The sequence below is a fragment of the Rhamphochromis sp. 'chilingali' genome (genome assembly GCF_963969265.1).
Source record: "Rhamphochromis sp. 'chilingali' genome assembly, chromosome: 11".
Lineage (NCBI taxonomy): Eukaryota > Metazoa > Chordata > Actinopteri > Cichliformes > Cichlidae > Rhamphochromis > Rhamphochromis sp. 'chilingali'.
In genome coordinates this window covers 13,429,155-13,453,436 of record NC_137938.1, presented here as the reverse complement: position 1 = coordinate 13,453,436, position 24,282 = coordinate 13,429,155, and the positions used below count along the sequence as shown (strand labels likewise).

At 42.9% G+C, this 24,282-nt stretch overlaps 1 protein-coding gene across 5 annotated transcripts; it reads right to left on the bottom strand.

Annotated features, from left to right (window-relative positions):
* Positions 1-134: 134 nt before the first annotated feature.
* LOC308406539 (microtubule cross-linking factor 3-like) lies at positions 135-23,999 on the bottom strand. 5 transcript variants are annotated; one of them, XM_080897617.1, is made up of 13 exons: positions 22,670-23,999; positions 20,791-21,576; positions 20,326-20,550; positions 20,034-20,192; positions 19,312-19,383; positions 18,622-18,941; positions 18,236-18,395; positions 16,246-16,315; positions 15,482-16,028; positions 15,246-15,375; positions 14,809-14,863; positions 11,934-12,101; positions 7,595-7,732 (listed from the first exon to the last, which is right to left on the bottom strand). In XM_080897617.1, the coding sequence occupies exons 2-12, from the start codon at positions 21,514-21,516 to the stop codon at positions 11,956-11,958; spliced, it is 2,610 nt and encodes an 869-aa protein (XP_080753743.1). In that variant the 5' UTR covers positions 21,517-21,576; positions 22,670-23,999; the 3' UTR covers positions 7,595-7,732; positions 11,934-11,955. The 5 variants fall into 5 exon arrangements, 3 of the variants coding, with proteins under 3 accessions (XP_080753741.1, XP_080753742.1, XP_080753743.1); XR_013973564.1 differs by lacking the exon at positions 7,595-7,732 and having other exon boundaries at positions 12,008-12,101; positions 14,809-15,131; XR_013973565.1 differs by lacking the exons at positions 7,595-7,732; positions 11,934-12,101; positions 14,809-14,863 and having other exon boundaries at positions 15,482-15,652; positions 15,724-16,028.
* Between the last annotated feature and the right edge of the window lie 283 nt (positions 24,000-24,282).

Below are 24,282 nucleotides of genomic sequence, written 5' to 3'. Positions count from 1 at the left end.
CCACACAGAAAGACCCCGGCCTGATGGTTGAATTGAACTCAGGACCTTCTTGCTGTGCGGCAACAGTGCTAACCACCGTGCTTATACATATTTATCATATTAAATAGGTCAAATAAAAGGGTTTGTTTATGGGACTAGTCAATTTATTATTTTTTCTATTCTACTGTATAATAACACGCCTCTCATATTGTATTATGTTGGTCTGTTGCTTTCACAACACGATTTAAGCTGTCAACAATTTTGAGAAACGTCGCTAACAAACAGAGCATGACAAAAGCACATATAGCATATCCTAGATATATTACAGGTATATTACAAAGACACTCTTGACATGTCATGTGAAAAGAGAAGCAAAATCCTTATGTTTATTACACAAAATGAACAGCAAAGGCATCACTTTCATGATTTACCACTTTGACTCAAAAATACTGTACTACTCAGCTGAGTAATGTCCTGATATGTGACCATTCAGAATTAGGAAAAGTAGAGAAAAAGGCTGTTCTACGTCTTTCATATGCATTGTTAGCCATGTTATGCAATTAAGCAGGAGCTCAAGAATTAGTTTTGACAGAAACTCTAGAAAACATCAGAAGTGGATGGACAAAAGAAATGTAATTACAAACAATGCATTTAATTAAAAAAAAAAAAAAAAAAAAGAGGAAATGTTGAATAAATCAGCCTTTGGTACCAAGTTATAAAAAAAAAACTCACATTTAACCTGTTGATATCAAGTAAATGTTCTTTTTGCTTAGTAAAGAAAAATTAAAACCACAAGCAATGTGTTTTAGTCACAGGCAAGGTACAATCCAGGCATGTACTGAAGATAGTGATCAAGAAGGCAGAAAACTGACACTTTTGTTTGGGAGAAAGTAATGCTAAAAGAAAATCCACCATCTTTATCTCTGAAGTCAACATGATGCTACATGTTGTATATGTAATATCACACTTTGTGCTAAAAAAGCACATAAACACGATGCACGCAAAATACAAAATAAAGTACATTGTAAACACATTCTTTTGGATTTTACTTAGTTTAACCACTTTATCATGAATCAACATCACTTTCAATGTGTAAATACAGTTTATATATCAGAGTGAGAAGTGAAGTGTCTGTTGTTGATGGATTAGCAAGGCTACACTAGTCAAAGCTAGAATCCAGACCTGAGCAGAGATTATCCTTTCAGATGGTTAATATAAATAAATGACACGCCGGCTGTGTTATTCCTTGGAAGGTGATGTATTCAACGTCGGATGTAAGGTATGATTCCTAGCAGATTAATCAAAGCGTACTGCTGAATTACTGAAGCTGCTTCAGACACTTTCTTACCTTTCTTGGTCAATTAGGCTCCACTGGATACCATACATTCTAAGAGTTCGCTGATGAACTCACAACTAAAGCACTTCTTAGTCTGGAGTAGCTAAGAGGCAGTCCGGATTTTTATATACAACAGTAAAAAGCAAAGGTTCAAAATTCAGAGGTTATTATTCAAGGCTTCTGGTTGGTTCGGTCACACAGTGAAGATCAAATGATGATAGTCTCAATGTGAAAGGCATGTGAGTATGTAAAAGAAGAGGAGAGCTTCTGAAGGGGAATGGATGGAGGCACAACAGGAGTGGTAGAGGGAGAGGACGAGGTGGAGGAGGACGAAGTGGGGGAGCGGCTGGCCCATCGCGAGGGGAGACGACGGTTGGCTGGGCGGGCAGGTCTTGAAAAGCTCTTGTGGGTGGAGGAAGGCTCTTCATTTTCCTGAGAGGAAAAAAATGAATTAACATTTAGGATCATCACACCGTCCTGTCTTCAATCAAATTCACACACTTAGATACTTTACATTCTGTCATGTGTTCCATTAGTTGTCTTCTTGACCCTAGGGAAAACAACAGGCACATTTCAAACAGGAACACTAAAATAAAGCATTTTTATGTGGAAAAAGTCACACATGGTGGTCGAGGGGAAAGTGAAACTGAATATCTTACATATGCTGCAGTTGAACCGATTTAAAAGCACTTCAGAATGATCTTGGGTAGTGCTCCTCAGTTGTGCCTCCAATTACGTTCTTTTCACGAGGTCAAATAAAACTGGCTGATAATTACTTGCACAATTTCTTAAACATTTGCATGACTTGAAAGAAGCATAATCACTTCAGCTCACTCCACTCTGCAATCTGCCAAGGGCATTTAGTCAGCTGGTTTCTTGCAGATACTTCTGTAATTTCAACACAAAGGCCAGAAAAACACTTCCACTATAGAACCATTGAAAGATGAAAGACAAGCCAGTGAGGGTGAGCAGACCTCCCTTTTTTAAACTTTATATACCACACTGCCAGTTCCTTTTGTTAAGAGCCTTTAAGCAATGGAATGGCCCAGATGCCCAGATTATAATGGAGGCTTTGGCCTGCCTCTGTCTCTTAGCACATACCAGAAATAAACAACATTCCCACTGGAGCTGTCCTCAGTCAAGGGTAATTGCCTAGTGTTTCATAATGGAACAGAACAAAATGTACAACTTCCTGGTCCATCCAACTGGCCCCAAAAATATAGTGTTACTTAAATAGATTTTGTTCAAACTTAAATACATAGTTGCAGACTTTCTTCAAGTGAACTCTCTTTATATTAACATCTTCATTGTGAAGATCTGCTGAATGAAAAAAGCATTTCCATTAATACAAGTGTGCATAATTCTGTCAAGCTCCACCCACCTGCACTACAAGCTGTATCTCTTTCACACCACTGGCACTGTGGCTGCTTAGCTGTGCATGACTGGGGTGCATGACTGGGGCACTCTGTGTGTGTCTCAAAGTAAGAGGTAAAGGCAGAGGGTTCACATTCAGCATGTCCAGTTCTGTGGCGTTCTTCTCATGTGCAGCACTGAAGAATGGGTTAGAGTTAGAATGCATCTCGTTCTGTTGGTTCAGTTGTGCCCGAGCTGCACTTTCATAATTTTTTAGAATTCTTTCAACTGCTCCATAGTTGGACCTGGATCCCTCAGGCCTCGGGTATGCAGCAAGAGTGAGGGGTTTCCACGGATGGTCATTCATTATTCGAAGCCCAGGCCTGGAGGAGTCAGACTGGCAGGAAGACCCTGAAACATGTCTTGGCTGTGCCGTCTGTCTTTGTTTGTTCTCAGCAGACAGCTGCTGGAGTGAAACAGCAGCTCTGACTGACTGAGCCTTTGCTCCATGGGGATTCTCTTTCTTAGAGCTGGAATCATCCACAGGCTGAGCTGGCTGAGTACTTGCAGGCAAGACCGGTTCAGAAAAAAGACCCTCTGTTGCTCCTCTGTGTTGTGTTTTCTTCGAAGGACTGCTTGCTGTTCGAACTTTGTGCTTGACCTCACAATGGTGTGCAGGATTATGAGAGGGTACTGATGCTTCCCTAAGAACAGCCTGTGGTGGAACAGTTGAAAATACAGAAAGAGGTTCTTGCTTTATAATAGCCTCCTCTGGTTTAGTGGTGCATCTTACTGATCTTGGTTGGACCTCAGGGTTCTGTATTGCAGACTCTGAGACAGTTGCTTCAGGATGCACACCCATGATGTTAGAGGTTGCATCAGTAAAATGTGGCTCAAACTTAGTCTCTTTGGAAGGTAAAACATCAGATTCTGTATGGACCGGTTGGAAACCCACTGAGCTGGTATTCGTTGCATTAAGACTGTCTTCTCCATCGACCCCACGGCCCATCTCTGCCTGAAATAAAGTTCGGTTGAACTCAGCTGTTTTTTGTTCCAGCATTATGTTTCTTCTGGATCCCTGAAGGTTGGGGCTGACAGGTGAGGACAGGAGCAACTCTACAGGTAATTCTCTGACAGTTGGAGGTGTTTGTGCCTCAGCACCTTTTAAATTTCCAACACCTGGACAGTAATCTGAACACAGATCTTTCCTGGCAGTCCGTATGTTGGATTCAGAGAAGCTTTTCTGCACAGATCCATATGTGGACAACTTACTGTTAGTGAACTTGCTTGTATCACAGGACCAGCGGTTATGGCAACAGGCCACATTACAGTTAGAGTTAGCAGGCACCGAGCACGATGCTACCACACCATCTACAAAAACTTTTCCTTCATTTTCTTGTAGCATAGCCCCAAACTTCCTGACAATGGATGGGCTGCTACACTTTCTGTCCACTAAAGCGCAGGGACTATGGCACTTCTTCACAGTTGATATTGGAGATTCTGGGATGTGCAGTTCTGTGTCTGGATGGGTGGGAGTGCTCAGATTCCAGGAGGAGGTCCGAGGAGGGATGGGTGGGGCTGCTGTATCCATTTCAGAGTGCACTCCATGGCTTGTCTGTGTGTTTGTGTAGCCATCTGGATCGGTGTTATTTGTTGTCCAGGATTCACTCAGCCCTTTTTTTACTTGCCAGGTGTTACCTGGAGACAAAGTGATCCAATTTTCCCTCTCCAAGGCCAGGAGATCATCGTAGATCTGGCTGAGGTCACAAGGAGCTTCATCCACATCTAGGCGCGTTTCGTTATGGCCAAAGAGTATGTCACTTTCCTGAGATGGGCACAGAGATTCAGATCGATTCCTGAAAGCAAACAAAGTGTAAACTGAGTCCAGTATCTTTCTACAAAATCAATCTAGACAATTTACATCTGAAGTTTGAAGAGAAATGTCATGTATTTACACTTTGAAATAAAACACACATGGCATTGACACTATGTACATGGTGAGCTTCAGCAGACACAGATTATCCTACTCCTATGCTGGTGCCAGAGAGTTAACATAAAAACAGGGATCTACCTCTTATCTCCGTTCTTCTTTCTGATCTCATCCTGGTAACTACAAAGCTCCTCACTTACACGGGCAATCTCTTTGAGAGCCTGAAACAGACAAACGTTGCAGAAAGAAAGACAATGAGACAAGATGAATATTGTGTAATGCCAGAGTATTTTATCACTAAAACCTAGAGCTGGTGGTATGTCACATAAAGAGGATTATCTGCAAAAGGTCACCAAGTGATGACTAAAATACAAGTACAGGGCAGAGTAAGGGTATACTGTTTAACACCACCAGTGATAAATATAATGTAATATATCTAGTGTTAGAGTTAATAGCAAATTAAAAAATAGATAAAACCCTCACAGCATTAAGAGCAATCGTATTTGTCTTCTTGTCACTGCCGTCGCTCAGGCCTCTTTCCTCATTGCCTTTACAAACATTTTCCTTTTTAACTCCACATTCTGGGGCTCCGTGATAATCAGCATCAAGCTCTGCTGTATCCACATCTTCCTTATTATCACTGACTGAGCTTTGCTGCCAAGTCCCTGCAGATTTCAATACATCCACAAGCTTAGGTTGTGAATACTGGCTCCGAGCGAACTCATTACCAACAATAAAATCACACAGACTGTCTTTCTGGAAGCAGGTGGAGTGGTGACTGTTTTTGTTACCGCAACCACCATCAACACTGATGCTTCTGTTGTGATAAAGTCCAGGTAAAGATGGATGTCTGTTTGGTTCTGACTGACTGCTGCTGCTGAGTGGCTCCGAGTGGGAGTTATCGCTGAGAAGACTCGACCCTGTGCTGGTGGAGCGGATGCTGAGTCTATGCACAGCATCACTGTGAACATCCGGTCTGCCACTGTCCAGTCCAGGGCCTGCTCGCTTGGTTCTCACCTCACAGTACAGCTAGAGATGGGAAGAGGAAATAGAGGTCAGAATTTACACAGCTATGTTGACAGACTTTCAGGTTTCTAATAGTGAAGGAAATGCAATATTGTTATTAATCTAGGCAAATATATCATTTGGAATGAAAATATTTTTGAAAAATAATATCTGTAATAACATTTTTTTTTATCCAGTGATATTATTAATTTAGTGACAAGAATGCATCTTTTAACAGACTAGTGTGCTACAGCATACTCCAACCTCAACCTTTGGATGAGATTAAATATAACAGATAAAACAGTTCATGAAAGGCTCAAGCAGTGCGAAGCCTATAAATGGCACCATATGATTATACAGTAAAATTCTGGATCCACTGCTTATGCATAATGATAACTTCACGTTAAATGATGAGAAGTCAGGCAAGATAGCTAATGAACATTTTTAGACCACGGCAGACTAAAGAAAATAACATTCAAAGACTTCTCTTAAATAACAGTGGATAACCTTTGGCCTCCTACCATGGAAATCTTAAAATAGTAAGCAATTCATGCCGACTAGGCTCCCTTCCCATCATGCAATGTCTAGATGGGACTACTGCGCTTTAGCCTTCTTTATTCCTCTGTTGTTTTCCTCTCTAATTTTCTGGTCTCAAGGGGGCAAATTAGAGCCACATGTTCTTTTCATAGCAAATTGTTCCAGTGCTTTTGCTCTGTCCAACTACTTGGGTATAAAACACTAATCTGCTTTTCTGGGCATGTCAGATTTCAATCCACTTGTTTAATTTCTCAACTTTATGAAACTACATAAAAACAAAACAACATTTAAACAAAAATAAAAATGTGTATAGTGCAAAATAGCAGGATGGTAAACAGCTAGTAATGTCTAGTCTATTGTTTCAATTCAGCAGCCTGATTGATGTAGGGGCAAAAACTGTTTAACAGGAGCGTGACCCTTGAGCGAATGGTCCTGTACCTTTTTCCCTGACTGCATAAGTGAAAACAGACTGCACAAAAGATGAGTGGGATCATTTGCAATGCCCAGACTTCTGCAGATGCAGTGCTTGTTGTAGATGTCCAATAGTGTTAGAAGTAAGGCACCAATGACCTTTTCTGCTGTTCTCACATAAACAGGTATACTTCTAAACATTAAAGATCAAGGATTTCCTAAACTTGTGTTCAATTAGTCAATTTGCACTTTAGAAAAGTGTGAATAACTTCACACCAAGGTGGGACCAATTGCACCATATCAGCACATTCTATTATCCAAATATAAATAAGAAACCAGTAATTTTTCTGACTGCTGCAGACTTGTCTAACATAGATGTTTACATATGGAGGAGTTCATTACTGCAGCACACCAGGTCACTGACAGTCCTAATCACTGCCTCTCGCCTGTCTCAGAGTCCAGAGGACTAACAGAGCGCTCTAATTCTTCCAATGCCTTTCTTTCCTCAAACTCCGTTGTAATGATCGGGGAGGATGTTTTCACACAGTTGATGGTGAACAGGATGTGAAGGAGGGAAGTGTTACACACTGTAGCAGCTATATGAAGCCATACATCATATAATTTCCTGTTATGGATGGACAATTAAAAGTGGCTAAGTTAACTACTACTCAACAACTACTATACAACGTTTGTAATTTTTGCATACTTGGTGGGATGTTTCACTTTTTCTGTGATAAGCTTTTGTTGTTGTTGTGTTTACTGTTATATAAACGTGCTGCAAAACAAAATTTCCCTGACTGTGACTGTAAAGACAACTTTCACCTTTAACCACAAATCTAATGAAATGTAGACATACCTTCACACTAAGAGCATCTTACCTCTTCTATTTTCTTCTGCATATCCTTCAGCTGGCTCTCCCACTCCCTTCTCTCCACGTCAAACCTTTCCAGCAGCTCAGCTTTCTCTCTCAACCAGTCCCTCTCGCTGTGCTCTACGCGGCTGCGCAGGTCCATAGCCGTAGAATATGTATCTGCCAGGATCCTCTGCTGCTCTTCCCTCTCCCTGCAGGTCGTCAATGTCTCACCGTGCTGTTCTCGAGTGCACCGTGAAGCTGAAGAGCAAGGTCCTGCTGCTGACTGGACCCCTCCACGTACCAATCCAGCAGCCTCTCTACCCTCCAACTGAAAGAACCAGACAGGGAGTGCACAGTTTGCAGAGGAGGAGGAAAAAAGTTAGAAGGGAGATAGAAAGAAAAAGAGTGGGAGAGACATTGTAGAAAACAGTCGTGATAAAGGATAAATTGCAATTGGAGAACCAGAGGATGAAAGCCAGATGACAAGACATGAAGGCAGGAGTAGGAGAAAATGTTAAATGTGGAATTAAGAGAATGAAGGAGGGGCAGGAAGAGAAGGTGGAGGAAGTGGGGGAATAATACACCATGGGGATAAGTGTGAGTGGGTTCACAAGTAGGAAGAGAGAGAAAGACAAAAAAACTGAATACTGAAAATATCCTGTAAGAACCCACACACAGGTTCATAGGTTCAGGGTTCAACTTTCTTTTCTATGGTACTTAACAAGCACAGGATACAGTGCAGGATATGGCATTTTCACACACAGGAAAATATGTCTGCAGATGTGACCTCAGTCAAATGACAGTCTGGTAATCCAGTTATTTGTGTTAAGATGGTTTTTTAACACAAATAAGAATACAACCATGATTCCTTTCAATGCAAATAGCATTGAAAACATTACTAATATGCCAATCTTATTGGATTCAATTTGAATTTTCTGTTTTAATTAAATAAAGGTCCTTTTTAAATAAGATAGGATGGGCATTTCCCCTGGGATTTTCCCTGTTGAACAGCCAAACATGGACACTGAAAGTATGTTATCGAATTACTGAGTATGAAAAGAAATCTCACAAAACTATGAACTGTAAGAGAAAAGGATAGAAAGAGAAAACTGACTTAGCCTGAAAATAACAAACACTAGAGCACTGGTGGCCTCAGTTTAATATAGCAGTTTTGGGGAAAACCCATCTGATGTAGAGAATGTGTTTTTTTACAGAACTAAGGACAGGGGGGTGTTTCAGTACACAGATCTGTGCATTCCGTGGCAAATGTGCATTTTTGTTGCTAGTAAAAAATAAAAAAAAATTAAAAAAAAGGCTTTGGTGCTGGAAAGAGCCCAGGACAACGCCTGTGCATACAGTATATTAGTGTGCCTGGGTGTGTGTGCATGTGCGTGTGTGAGTTTGTATGTAGTGTTTGTTAGAAAGAGGGAGATAATGCATAAGCTTGCACAAATGCGTTATTTCAGTGTCCATCCGCAGACACAAACCAAAAACCTCGGTCATGGTGTTATTTTTGCCTGTGGCCTGGGATCAACAAATTATGGAGTAGGAAAACAAGTCAACACAATCTGCCTGTAGCTCTTTTCAAAATTCTCCACAATTAGAGATGGATGATGATGGGTGCTGTCCACACTCTATTTAAACATCTACATGTAAACAAGTTGTGAAAATAAAGAAATAACATGCTTGGAGTCACAATAAAGAGCCAAGCAAAGTTTTCAATGATTGACAAAGGAAGTCAAACTGTCTTATAAAGGAAATACTGCAGGAACATGTAAACAGAGACGCAGATTACCAGCATTTCTTCCAGCACAAGGAAACATACTCATTCACATCCTTAAATTCAGTTTTGATACACAACCTCCAACTACTCTTGGCCACCCTGATAGTCACTGTATGGCACACAGGGTATATAAAGGTAACTGTGTCACCAGGGTGACCCACTATAAATAGCGAACACACAGCTTGTACAATGTTACATTCCAAGGGGAGGCGGGGAGCTGGGGTAAAGGGAGAAGGGAGCGTTGGCTGCTAAAGCAGAATGAGATGTCTCCTAGCTGCCAGCAGCATTCATAAATCAGTGGCATGCAGGGAAATATGCCTGGAAATATCGGGGCTAAGACCTCTGCCTGGGACCCTGGATGCTTCTTTGGTATCTGGAAACAACATATAGCAGTTACAAAATACAAAAGCCCACCAAAGAAAATGATGTGCCTTTAATATATGAATATATGAGCACAAACATACAACTGCTGATAAAATACTGCAGCCTTTTATTTGACTCACTTTGGCTTGAAGCCCATAATCTCTGGTACAGCAATTAATCTACAAAACATATCAGTGAAGCCAAACTTTAAAAAAACGACTCATATGGCTAAATCTCGCAGCTTCTTTATGATTCACCACCTACAAAACGACCACAAGAGAATAAATTAAAGTCTGATACTGCTTTCAAAAGGTCTCCTTAAACTGCACTAATAAATAAACAGCATCTAGCTGTTCAGCTAGCAGGATACTGTACTAAAGAGCTCAGTTGATACCACTTTAACTTTATGACTCAGTCGAATGCATTTAACGGCAGTTTTTAAAACATACATGCACAGAGTGACATGTATAAATATTCTTCATTTCATTACTATTATAGATTGTCATCAACGTGATCAAAGGTCACATTCAAAGCGCCCTAGCGATTTCTGGCCATCATAGTACACCATGTGTTTGCTTTGTCTCACTAAAAAAAACTGATACTTCTGCTTCTGGCACAGTGAAACCAACATGTTGAAAATGACAGAGGAGTTTGTCACCCATGCTGAAATTGTTCACATATCACTTCAAAGTGAAATGAAGCTGCACCCAGTTCGTGCGGCTGACTTCCACTCATTGATTTGCATTCATTCTTGTCAACCTTTATGAGGTGTTTCACAGACAACGAACATTTGTTTAGTTCAGTAGTTCACACAGAATTGAAAAGAGTGAAACAAACAATAGACCCCCACCCCTATTTGATATGCAAGGTAATTACAAGTCTGCAAGTCAGTTAGTAGAGTTCTCTGCTGTAAATAGTTTGGATTTGGATCTTTAAGAGCGGCCTTATTTTTACTCTTGGTAAACAGTTTATGCTTTTGTGCCCAAAAACCTAAACTGTGGCAGGATGTGGCATCAAGACAAACAACTACAATGGAGTAAATCTTACTCAGCATGTCACATTTCACTTTTGTCTGTTTGTGCAATCCATACAGAAAACTGTGAGTGTGCATGAGAGGCAACATTCTAAATACTCTCATTTGACACAAACACAAAACACTATGGCACAAACTACTATGAGGCCTTTGCAAACATATACCAAGGACAGACACTGACAGACACCTGTGCCAAAAAAAAAAAAGCTCTCAGGTGGCAGGTAACAGTCTCTAATACAGTACATTTACAGCATCTTGGTGAAAACATCAGTGTGTGTTTCTCTGGTATCATGGTATGCTCTGCAGAAACTGAATTGTCTTTCTCACACTGGTTCACTGAGCTTTACGGACACAAAGCAGAACAGTAAATGTCCGTTTTTATTTGGCTATTTTTCAACCACACTGTGAAAAGGCCCTGGGGGACAAAGAGAAGAGCTGAGAAGTCACAGTCTGCTCTCTACTCACATACAGAAAAGCTACATTATGATAGTTAAACCAATGTGTGTGATCTGACAAATCCCTGGAACTTAGTTTAATTCTAGTGTTATTACTTCTCAGCAGTATCATTGCAGCAACCCCTTAATTTCTATCACCATGTTATAGAATTTAGGAGATTCATGACTTCACTCAGAAGGAGATCAATCAGTTTAAAGTCTGTGATAGGAATGATATGGGGCTCATCTAGCAGATAAAGCTGCTGCCATCACAACATCACAGAGAAACTACAGCTCCAACGAGCAAAGAGACATACAAAGCAGTCAGCGTGCAGTTAAGTCTTAATATTAACAGAGTATCCTTTCTTTTGATCTACAAAGGAAGAACAAGTCTCATAAGATTTAGGCATTAAAGCAGCCAAATAAATCCATTTTCTGATATAACCAGAAAAAAATGCTAAATCCCTAAAGCCACACTGCTTTGAAGAATAGCTGTGAATGGTCATTCAAGTGATCCATACAGTGCCCAACACAGCATGGCACTGGTATGCAAACTTAACTTCAAGTAGTTTCTGTCCTTTTTCACCACGTTTAACAATAGCTATCCATTGCCAAAACAGGCTAATGTTTCATTTTCCCAGAGCCAGCAGTTGAAAGCAAAGTTTGGTGTTGGTTTCTGGCTCGGTGGGAAAACTAAGTTTGTCTCCTCCATGCAAATCTTTTGTCGGAGCTGAGGCTTGAGTTGGACAGAAGCCACTGTGACTTATCACCCTGCCATATTGGCAGCAAGTCCAATTTACACCACAATGAATGCCAGCCATGCGCAAACACAAGAAAATATGCAATTATTAAAATAAGATGTGTCTGTGTGTGTACATATATATTAAAAATAAAGTCACCATCATCCCTCACTTACCTGTGCAATCCTGCATTTAAGTTCAGCTTTCTCCAGCTCCCATGCACATCTGTCTCTGGTATACTGCAACTGAAGCTCTGTTCTCTTCTCTTCTTCTCTCTTCACCTCCACCTGCACTTCTTCTAAAACCGTCTTCAGGTCCAACAGAATCCTCCTGTTCTCCCCTCCCTGCAGGAAACCAATTTTTTTTCTTTACAATCACAGAAGAACTCAGAAGAGGACGGATGTTTGATAATAGACAGCTGGTTACACAAACAAAAGATTAAACGTTCAATTTCACTCCAAAGAATAATCTAAGAACATTAAACATTAAATACACCAATTTATAGTTGTGTGCTACTGACAAAATATTTATATTTTAGTATAGCTGACAGACGAGTGGTAATGTTCTCAATTACTTGTATGTCAGCCACTTCTCTCAACAATGACTCCTTCTGGCGCATCCATTCTTCTTTGTCATGTATGTGTCGCTTTTTTAGATCCTCAAATTTCTTTTTTAGCCGTGTATGCTGGGCTTCCCGCTGCTGCTGCTGCTGGGGTTCTGGACCTGGCCACATTTGCCCCCTGTGAATCTCAAGCTGGGACCCCGCTTCACCCTCTACACCTGCGGGGGAAGCACCGAGCTGCGTGTCGTAGATCTGACTGAAGACCGTGGGTGGGGAAGAGATCCTCCTCAACGGGTTGCGATTTTTTCCCTTGCCTCTGTCTGTCTTCTCCATCCTGGAGCACGGGACAAACTCCCATCCCTGAGAAGGGACGTATCCCCCGCCAGCACCGCCCCCACTGTGCAGCCCCGCGCCGTTCACAAAAGCGCTCCACATTTCTTAAGTGCATTAAAAGAACACATTAAAACAATAACCTGACTGGATCGATTGTTAGAGTACTATCACAAAGCAAATCTTTAAGTAGATCCATCGATTCTCCGTATGGGATACGTAGGAAACATTTTTCAAATAGTTCGGCATGCTTTCTCGTAAACTCCAGCTGCTTTTCAAGTGGTGACCAGTGGCAGAAAAAGTTATCCAAAGCCGATCAAATCCCACGTCGGCCAAACAGCAGCGCTCGGGTGAGCAGTCACAGCAGCGCTCACGCAGGACGCTCGAGTCCCTTCCATATCTTCACTGGGGTGAAGTTAAGCCCTCATTCTGCAGCAAATCCCTACGGTATTTTCTCTCGCTCTCTCTTTTAAATAAATTGCAGGTTTTCTGCTGTGTCCTAAACCTGCGCTGTTTTTAATTTCACATGTTTAAAAAAATAAAAATAAAAAAATACATCCCGGGACGCTCAGCTCCGTGCCGCGTCTCTGCCCCACACACAGAGACGTTGTAGGCGACAATCCAGAGCAAGCAATGACAAGACACCCAGTAACCACTCTGAGGCGAATGGGAGAAGCTCCCAAAAATATATCGTGGAGTGCACTGATGTAAGAGCTGCGGAGTATTTTTACCCCCTGTAACCATGAGTTTATACCCTTAAAGCCAAATAGCTGAACGGCGCCTGCAGGGGTATTAAGGAGTAAAAGAGATGCTCTAATCTACACCGGGCTCCTCTAATTACGTCGCAAGAGGTGCCACCTTGTGTTGTACCCATGGCAACAAATCACCTCACTGTTAGCTAAAAACAGCTAATCTTTACTCTTTAGAAACGGCGCACATTTTTTCTTTCTTTCTTTTTTTTGAAACTTTTTTTTTTGTTAGCGTAATACTAACACACGGTATCTCAAACTCCTGCAAAAGAAACTTACCTCCCCAGTAAACAAAGCCTGCCATCTCTTCTCTCTTAGCCATTTCTCATCCGCTGTCTTAGCATGAGAGGGGGTGACTATCACGAGGAAAGCGACGAAGGGTGTGTTTGTATTCATCCTCAGAGCCACCACTGTGACTCTAGCCTTGTCTGTAACTTCAGGCCTGTAAAACGTGGGTTAACTCGTGCTGCTTTTATTATTAACGTTGTAATTAGCAGGCGAAATAACAGTAGCGGCTTACATTTACATGCACTACATAGCGTTTGTGTTAGTATGCTATGTTCACGCGCAAAAATACGAAGCACGTGCAGCTTAACCAAACACTGCGCTCTTACCTGTTTTTCCTCTGATAATCCCGAGTGTTGCAGTGAATGTCCTCATCCCCCAAACATACACATTTCATTTCAGCCAGCAAAATTGGCTGAAGTAACTGGAATGCGGCGGTTCAGTTAAAAAAGATCGGAGAGCGAGAGGCTACCGCTGAATTTATGCTTTCATTAACTGGAATAAAATCCCCCTTTTCTCTCTCTCCCTTTCCCTCACCGTCTCTCCTCCTCTCTCCCTCCACAGCTGGCCCTAATATGTGACGTAAAACATCCCACCGGTGGGATGAAAGCAGTAGACCGGTTCCGCCCCCGTCCTGGTGGTCAGGTCCGCTGGATAAACAGATTCACCAACGGTATGCTTTTGCAGACTCACCCAGAGGCATTTTGTAAGATTCTCAGTGCAACACTAATGCAGGTAAAATGACAGTGCTCCTGTTATGCTTCCCGTGACTGTGTGGATGATCTGTTGTACATTCGGCTGACATTTGGTGGTGACTCAGCACAGCTGCCTAAGAAGAAGAACTTGCAGGAGATGTAGTCCTACAGTATGAGTGTCAGTGTTATTGTGGGAGGGTGCTTGAGTGTGTGTAGGCCTATGTGCATTTTCACAGACTTGACAGAGTATTCATAAAAGATGTGTGTTTATTCCTGTAGTCACATAAATAAGGCACAAACTTTTCCCCTCACAGGTATTTTCAGACAGCTTTTCTTTCTGATTCAAAGAATCATCTTAAACCTAGATTGACCTGTGAAGGGAATTCTATCACAGGTTTTCACAGTAGGAAAAATTGAATGACATACTCACCTAAAACTCCACTGTCGCTTCTAGGTGTGTGGTCTCCAGGGAATGTTGAAAGCAGCTGAACAGATGAGTGGGTCATACTTGGAAAATGAAAAAAACTGTACCTTGTGTGACCTTATGTAATGTGTTCAACATAACAAAAAGTGAAATAAATGAATATGTTTTAAAAAAAGAAGCAATAAAAAATAAACATAATGTGATACAGAAAGTGTGCTCTACAGTACAAAGAACAGGGTGAAAAGAAATACCAGTTTAAAAATGGTGGCATAAGACAGTGAGGAAAACAGAACAAGAATGAGGATCAGCAAAATGATGGGCTGAAACATCTGGAGCGATGGCAGTTGAAGGAAAAATGGGAGTGAAGAGAAGAATGATGAGCATTAGAAGAAGAAAAGTGTGGGGGGGAAATGTGACAGTCACTCTTGTTTTTATCAGCTTACAGAAAGTGGCTCCTCTGCCTGTTTGTCGTCCTGCTTGGGGACATCCAGGCGGTCTATGAAGCTCTGCAGCTCTTTCCTGAAGGCTTTCATCTGTGCGTTGATACGATACAGCAGCTCGTGCTCTCTGATCCTGAGGAAGAACAAGTTTGGACTTTCAAAATCAGGTAAATTTGGAGGAGACTACGACAGTGTAGTGATCACACAAAACTGTGATAGTTTTTTCATGTAACAATTACCTGCCACCTTCCTCATCCTCATCCAACCTAGCAAACAGCTCCCCATTGGTGACATATACTCGGGCCTCAGAAATGATAGTGCTGGTGTCAGTGATGAGCCTGTCAATGGTCCGACCCAGCCTCTCCGCCTCGATGCGGATGTCTATCATCTGCTGCCGGTCCTTCAGGCTTCTGGATAAAAAACGACTATCTACAGGTGAGTAAAGAGAGCGCGTCGGGGTGAGGCAGCGGATGTTTCTCACCTCGTCTGAGTCACTCTCTCCTCCAATTGGGCCCTCGCGTTTGCGATGTGGCGGGAGGAGGCGAGGGGAGGAAGCCGAGGCTGAAGGTGTGTCATCGTCCCGCCCTCCGTCACTCTCTGCATCGCTGTCGCGAGGGCTGCCACGGATGCCCAGGTGAGAGGCCAGGTCGTAGCGCTGCATGTTGGAGAGCAACACGCGGTTCTCGTACTGGAGCTGCATAACTTTGCCACTCAGTTCGTTGATCTGCAGACGCGCTGCTTTCAGTTCCTCCTGGAGAGCCTCCACTTTAGCAGGGTCAGCTCCTCCTGGGGTTGAAATAATGCAACAATGGAAAATGGAGCATTAGTTCAAATTAGGGTTGAATGTGCAGCTCCTGGAGGGTTTTTTTTTCACATTTTTTTTCACCTGGTTCACATTTAATAAGCTTAAAAAGAAGAGATGCCTCTTTACTTGCAGTGCAGTTGCTTGACTCCTGCTACAACATCAATGACAGGCATTTAGAATATTAAAAAACATACAAACCTCCTCCGTGTCTTGATCCAGGTTCGTGGGACCCAGCCTTGTATTTAAGTTTATTGAGCTCACTTGTCACCTGAAGAGGAAACTCAGTGTTATCCTGATGTGTGTTTAGCATCAATCAGAGTCATTTACCCAAAAGAAAAACAAGGAAACACTTGCCATCTTATGTTGCTAAAATTAAAAATGTCAAGTACTAGATCTAGTTTGTTGCAATTTTCCTGAAAATTGGTGCTAGAAAGCTGTCAGCATTTTTATTTTTTTAATATTTACATTTTTCGCAGTTACTGCAAAAAAATGTTTGTTTGTTTTTGATGTTGCAGAAATGTTTCAATTTTTTTGTAGATTTTTTTTTTTACAAGATATATATACACAGTGGGGCAAAAAAGTATTTAGTCAGCCACCGATTGTGCAAGTTCCTCCACTTAAAATGATGACAGAGGTCAGTAATTTGCACCAGAGGTACACTTCAACTGTGAGAGACAGAATGTGAAAAAAAAATCCATGAATCCACATGGTAGGATTTGTAAAGAATTTATTCGTAAATCAGGGTGGAAAATAAGTATTTGGTCACCTCAAACAAGGAAAATCTCTGGCTCTCACAGACCTGTAACGTCTTCTGTAAGAAGCTTTTCTGTCCCCCACTCGTTACCTGTATGAATGGCACCTGTTTGAACTCATCATCTGTATAAAAGACACCCGTCCACAGCCTCAAAAAGTCAGACTCCAAACTCCGCCATGGCCAAGACCAAAGAGCTTTCGAAGGACACCAGGAAAAGTATTGTAGACCTGCACCAGACTGGGAAGAGTGAATCTACAATAGGCAAGCAGCTTGGTGTGAAAAAAATCAACTGTGGGAGCAATCATCAGAAAATGGAAGACATACAAGACCACTGATAATCTCCCTCGATCTGGGGCTCCACGCAAGATCTCATCCCGTGGGGTCAAAATGATCATGAGAACGGTGAGCAAAGATCCCAGAACCACACGGGGGGACCTGGTGAATGACCTGCAGAGAGCTGGGACCAAAGTAACAAAGGTCACCATCAGTAACACACTACAACGGCAGGGAATCAAATCCCGCAGTGCCAGACGTGTTCCGCTGCTGAAGCCAGCGCATGTCCAGGCCCGTCTGAAGTTTGCCAGAGAGCACATGGATGATACAGCAGAGGATTGGGAGAATGTCATGTGGTCAGATGAAACCAAAGTAGAACTTTTTGGTATAAACTCAACTCGTCGTGTTTGGAGGAAGAAGAATACTGAGTTGCATCCCAAGAACACCATACCTACTGTGAAGCATGGGGGTGGAAACATCATGCTATGGGGCTGTTTTTCTGCCAAGGGGACAGGACGACTGATCCGTGTTAAGGACAGAATGAATGGGGCCATGTATCGTGAGATTTTGAGCTAAAACCTCCTTCCATCAGTGAGAACTTTGAAGATGAAACGAGGCTGGGTCTTCCAACATGACAATGATCCAAAACACACCGCCCGGGCAACAAAGGAGTGGCTCCGTAAGAAGCATTTGAAAGTCCTGGAGTGGCCTAGCCAGTCTCCAGACCTCAACCCCATAGAAAATCTGTGGCGGGAGTTGAAAGTCCGTGTTGCTCGGCGACAGCCCCAAAACATCACTGCTCTCGAGAAGATCTGCATGGAGGAATGGGCCAAAATACCAGCTACTGTGTGTGCAAACCTGGTAAAGACCTATAGTAAACGTTTGACCTCTGTTATTGCCAACAAAGGTTATGTTACAAAGTATTGAGTTGTATTTTTGTTATTGACCAAATACTTATTTTCCACCCTGATTTACGAATAAATTCTTTACAAATCCTACCATGTGAATTCATGGATTTTTTTTTCACATTCTGTCTCTCACAGTTGAAGTGTACCTCTGGTGCAAATTACTGACCTCTGTCATCATTTTAGGTGGGGGAACTTGCACAATCGGTGGCTGACTAAATACTTTTTTGCCCCACTGTATATATATATTTTTTACCTTTTTGTTCTCTTCTTCCACATCTGCTAGATTCCTGCGGAGAAGTTCGGCCTCGTCTTCCACCAGCTGAAGCTGCTGCCTGAGCTCTGAGAGAGCCTCACCCTGCTCTCTGCTCTGTTGACCTCCACTGCTAGAGCCATCCACTCCAGCTGCTGCCAGACTAGGGGGTAAAGAGCAGACGAGCAGTGTTAATGAGGACGTCGGGTGCTTTTACTCTTCCAGCTTCTGCATATTCAAACTTGAAATAATTTCAATAACTATCTTTGTCAGAATTTACATATTTAATGTTCCCCAGTCCCCAGTTTTTCTTTTCATAACAGCTATCATGTCATTCCACTAAGCTGCCGGTTGACTCATCAGGATTCTGATGAATGAGTGCCAAGTACCTGTCCTCCCTCATGTCATCCAGCTCAGCCTTCAGCCCTCTGTTCTCCACCTCGAGCTCCACAATCTTTCGCCCCAAGATGTTTGCTTCCTCCTCCACAAGGCGTAAACGGAGCTTCAGCTCAGATTCACGAGTGGTGGGAGGCCCTCCAGCCTCACCTTTAGGCAGAGGGCTGTCCACATCCCCATAAAAGGACCGATACTTCTGGAGCTCCTGCTCAAGTCGGTCCTTCTCTTTGTCGATCTTTGCCATCTTTTTCCTCATCAAGATGGCTTCCTCTTTGATGAAAGCTAGCTGGCATTTCAGATCTTCATTTTCTTCCTGTGAACAGATGGAACATTTATTTCATTCAGTAACTTACCAACTTTTGAGATAAATAAAGTACGTCTTAAGTATTTTGCCCATTCTTTAAGTTCTCTGTATTTTAGTCTCATAGACAAACCAGAGACAATACAGTAGCAATATAGCTTCTCTGGTGTTCTCATGACTTTGGTAGCCTGCTTAAAAATTTACACCCAAGATCCAGGTTTGATGTTACTCCATGTTACTTTTACTCACTATGAAATATGACTCTCCAGCCAGTCTATCACATTTATTTTTCATTTGGAGATTTACACAGGAAAAATAACCTCTTTATTAAACATATCAGCCAAAGGTTATACCTTTATAAGCTTATAAATTGCTGACTCACCTCTGTTGGGGTCTGTGGAGTCTTTCTGTCTGCTTTCTGCCCGTCCTTACTGCCTTTTCTTTTGAGTGAGAGCTGCGGGGAAACAGTGGTTACATCACCATCAGCGGCAGCTTGGCGTTTTCTTACTGAGGGCAGTGATATCATCCAGATTTATGGAACACTGAACACTCACTAATGGAAAAAGAGGACTGCTTAAACTCGCCCTCCAGAATGTTTCTGGTAAGATATTCAAATTCAAAGCACGCTGCTGTCTGTGCAGTTGTTATTTTAAAGCCTTGAAGAAAAACACCCAAAAACAACTGGTTTGTGAATATAAATATTTCTTACACATCACATCATAAGAAAGACATTTTGTCCTAAATATGTAATTTTACTGCAGGGTAGTAGAGCTGCTGCACTGACAACGAACCTGGCTGTTATATTGCTATAAACCCAGAGTACCCAAAGCAGGTTTTTCTGTTTTTGTTTTGGGATTATTTTACTTACATTTTAGCTCATTTTAATCTGGAGCATTGGAAAACTGTGGAAAAACTCTGAAAGTATATTAAGAATTACTGCCTGATCTGCTCTTGAACCCTGTTCTTCAACCTCACCTTCACATTTTCTCCAGTGATATTCAAATGGCATCTTATAGTCTAACATTTGGTTCAGGTAACAATTTGCATTGTGTAACTGTCACAGATAGTCAAACAAATGAAGACACACTGGCTTCAGCCTCTCACCTCTTTGGCCTTCTCCATTTCATTTTGCAGGGCCTGTTTGGTGACCTCCACCTCTATCAGCTGCTGCCTAAGCTTCTCATTCTCCTCCTCTGTCTTTGTCCTCTTCTCCTCCACATTTTCCAGCTCATGGTGCAAGCGCACAGACACATCCTTTGCCACCTGGGAGAGGAGTCAAGACAGAATAAAGAAAAAAAGCATATAGGAAATTAAAAAGAGGAGGGAGGTCCAGTCATTGTTTTGATCGTTAATTTAGATGATGATAATGAGGATGATGGGACATCCAAAGACTCACTTTCAGGTCTTGCTCCAGACTTCTAAGCAGCTCGCCATCCACTTGGCCACTTTCTGTGATCCTGAGCCTCTTTCTCTCAGCCTTCTTTAGTCTGTACTGGAGAATCCGACAGTTCTTGTTGGCTCTCTCCAGCTCTCTGCGCATGTCCTGCAGTTGGCATGCGTCTTCTTCATAGAAGGTATCCCGCATCTCATCCATCTCTGCCCGCATCTCCTCGATTTCATTCTAATAAAACGTGGAAATGAAATGCGTGATGAAATAATCGAATCCAGCATCTGTTCGGTAAATTTGACACTTCCATAAATATGTAGTTTTCAGCAGCACTACAGCAGCGGTGATCATGCAGTAAGCGTGCAAATACAACAAGTGCGACTGTTGAACACGCCAAAAGAAAAAAGAAGAAGAATAGAAAAACCATGGCCTATTATTTAAGAAAATTTAAACCCTGGCGTAGAATTGCATTACCTTCAAATCCTCGTTTTCATCCTCCAGTCTCTCCAGCTCTTCATGTAGTTTCTGGTCTGGCTGCGCAGCCACCTGCGAACTGTCGCGCTCGGGGGACAGCTCGGGCTCAGAGCCCGGCGGAGATGCTGATTTCGCCTGCATCTTTGTCCCTTTCTTTCCTAAACTCTTATTCAAGTGAAACTGTATTAGCTCGGACTGCAAGCATCCCTCCTTCCAGAAGCCGGGTCCGCAGCCCACTGTGCCTTTCGAGCTCTTTTTGTTGCTAGTTGCCTCCCCTCCCCTCGGATTTTTGCTCCTCAGTTTGGGGGATTTGGATGCGCAGGGTTGGTCGGAGACAACGCGGTTCTGATCAGCTCTGGAGGACAAGGAAGCGTCTTCTGCTGGTTGGACGGCTCCTCTGTCTGCCGCCGCCGCCGCGGGCCTGCTCTGCGTCGGATTTTCAGCACCAGCAGGCTGGACAGCAGCCGCGCCTCTGGTGGCAGGAGCGCTTCCGGCCTGCCGCTCCCTGCCCGTGGAGACTGGAGAATGACCTCGGCTACTTCTTCCTCCCCCTCCTCCTCCTCCACCCTGTTTTGATGTGATGGGCTTTGACGGGTTGCTGCCCTTCTGCGTAGTTTTAGAAGCAGCGTCTTTTAGCCCAGCCGGAGACGACGATCGCTGCTGCTGCTGCTTCCGGCTGCTATTGTCTGGCTGCCGCGGCGACTCGGCAGATGATGGGTTCATCATGGTGTCAGAGGATCAGCTCATCATCAACAACATCCATCCCCTTTACCAGTATCCTTGTACCTGGGGGACAATTGACTTTTTAGACATAAAAAATAGAGAGGATGTAGGCTGAAGAACGACGCTCTACAGGTCGATCAAATAATTTGCCTCTTGGAGTAAAGCCTGCGGGAAAAAATATATAAAATTTGGGGGGAACTGGCAGAGATTCACCGGGAGGCACCACGGATCACCGTGTATAGGCAAGGCTAATTAGGTTACACCATTGCCAGAGGAAAGCTGCCAGTAGTTGTGTTGTGAGCACCACTGATTAAGCAGTCAGTCATACAGACCCTGTTAGATGAGATGTGTTTGAGATCAGCTGCAGCTCGGCCGGGTAATAAGACAATCCACATTTACATCACACGCACCCAACGGGTGGGAAGTGGGCGAGAGAGAAAAAGAGAGAGATTGCGAGGTTAATGTAACCTATTGTCATTGGCTATTAAACCTTAGACAGCAGCCAGCCAATTAAGCAGCGCTACTTGCTCAGTTGACAAACAGCCGGTTCAGAGTGGCCCCTGATCTGATCCCCGAGCGCCCTGAAAGAAACAAAGGGCGATCCAGCCTCGTGATGGATCACTAAGAACCACTCTCACACTCATCCGGAGATAGCTGTTTCCTGTCAGCCATCATCTTACTCTTCGTTTCCAACATGCCCGCTGACTCATTACTTGAATGGAAGATGAGCGACAAAAGTGTCAGAGGCAATAAAAGAAAAACGCCCTTTTTAAGCTATTACACAGCTGGCATTGTTCATGCTTTTTTCTCTCTTTGTTGCTTCAGTTTTAAATGGACCAGGAATCGACTGGCTGCCTCACAGTCTCCTATTTAGCGCCGAAAAACCAAAGAATACTAAATCAGTCCAAACTGAGGGGAAAAAACTGCTCATACGGGCTCATGTATTGCCTGATGTGTCTTCTACAAACAAACAGCAGCAGCAAGTGTAAATCATCCCACCTTGGAGGCCTGCCTGAGAACATAATGTGGAATACAGTCAGACATTTGCCCTTCATACAGGTTATTGTTGCCCACATTCATCTAAAACACGCCTGAGTACTCAAAGAAAAAAGGTATCGCCACGTGGAAATTATGCACTTTCAAATCCATCTCTTACCTTTTCTGGGAATTTTCTTCTTCTTCTTCTTTTTGTCGGATGCTAAAGGGTAGTGATGATGGGGATGCAGAAGAGATGCTGACTCGAGCGCCTCCCGACCACCGAGCAACCTGTTTCAATATTCATCACATTACATCATCGCAGGGAGGGGCCGAACTGCACGGAAACGAAGCTGGGCTCCTCTCATTGGAAGAAGGCAGGAGCCTCAGTCTGTCCTGCTTTCGATGCCTCGCTCTGAATTGTGATTGGACACAGGTTCTCGCAGCATTATATTAACCTGGTATTGAATCATTAATTTTTTTTTTTTTAGACTGTCTGCACATGCAGGGCGTATGATTGTCTTCTATTTTAAAAGCATATAAGCATCATTTACCCATCATTTATATATATTTTTTGTTATGCAGCATGATGTATATTTGCATATACAGTAAGATACTGTACAGACACTTAAAAACAACATTCCATAAAATAAGCAAATATTCTAATTCAAATGTGTAACATTGTTTGCTTATTAGACTTTTGGTTATACATTAGAAGTCACACTTCCCTCTGTGGCTTTTAAGCGAAATACATATGAGTGTAGCGCGCGGCGGACACTAAAGCGGTCGCGCCAGAATGTCACGCTAAAAAGAAAGATTCTTTAAAATACAAGGGGGAGCAAGCGAGTCAGATACCACGGGCACAGAGAGGAAGCAGGTCTGATCAGAAACAGTTTATTACTAGGCCAGGGAGCACAAATAAAAACACCCTTAAAATGTACATAATAAAATGTTTGCTCTCTACTAAAAACAATTCTAAAACCCGTAAAACTACCATTTTCTACATTCACTAAAACCCCCCTGCTATAATTAGGCCACATGTTCATTATGGGTCCATCAGCAGGCCAGGAATTCCTCCTTTAGAGCAGAGTCCACGCCAGCCCAGTCTTCAGCAGACAAGAAAGAGCCACCCATCTTCTTGTCCTTCCGCTGGCCCATCACTTCCCAGCCCAGCTTGCGTTCTGCACCCGAATCCATGATGCGACCACCGCCACAGCTCCCCTTGCGTCGGTGTCCTGCAACATAACAAATAGGGGCCAGAACAATGGTCCCAGAAGCGGCCCTGGCTCATGGCCATGGTGACCCTCTCCCAATCCAGCTGCACCCAGTAAACAACAGTAGAGACCCTACTCACAAATGCAGGCAGAGGTAAACCTCTGCCCTGCTGCCAATCACACGCGTTGTCTCTTACTGTTGCCGTTCCATGAGGTCAGGACTTGGTTGCAGCATCACACTGGCCATCTCGCATTAACCTTCCAGTCTGGGGCCTCTCTCCTTCAGTGCCCAGCTAGCCTGTTTTTAAAAGGTCTTTACACAGCTGATGGGCCACCTCTGGACACACCCCTGCCTCAGCAGGTGGTCCCTATCAGCTAATTTGTCCCATGTGCAGCCAGTCCACAGTGGATAAAAACCATGTCACATAAAACACTAAAAACCATGCAATAGAAACAGAATAAAACCATGCAAATAAAACACTCATAAATAAACACTAAAAATCAGAATAAAAACAATATACAAGATAAATACAAATTTCCACTGTGTCACATGAGCTCTTAGCTCTGTGGTGTTTAAAAC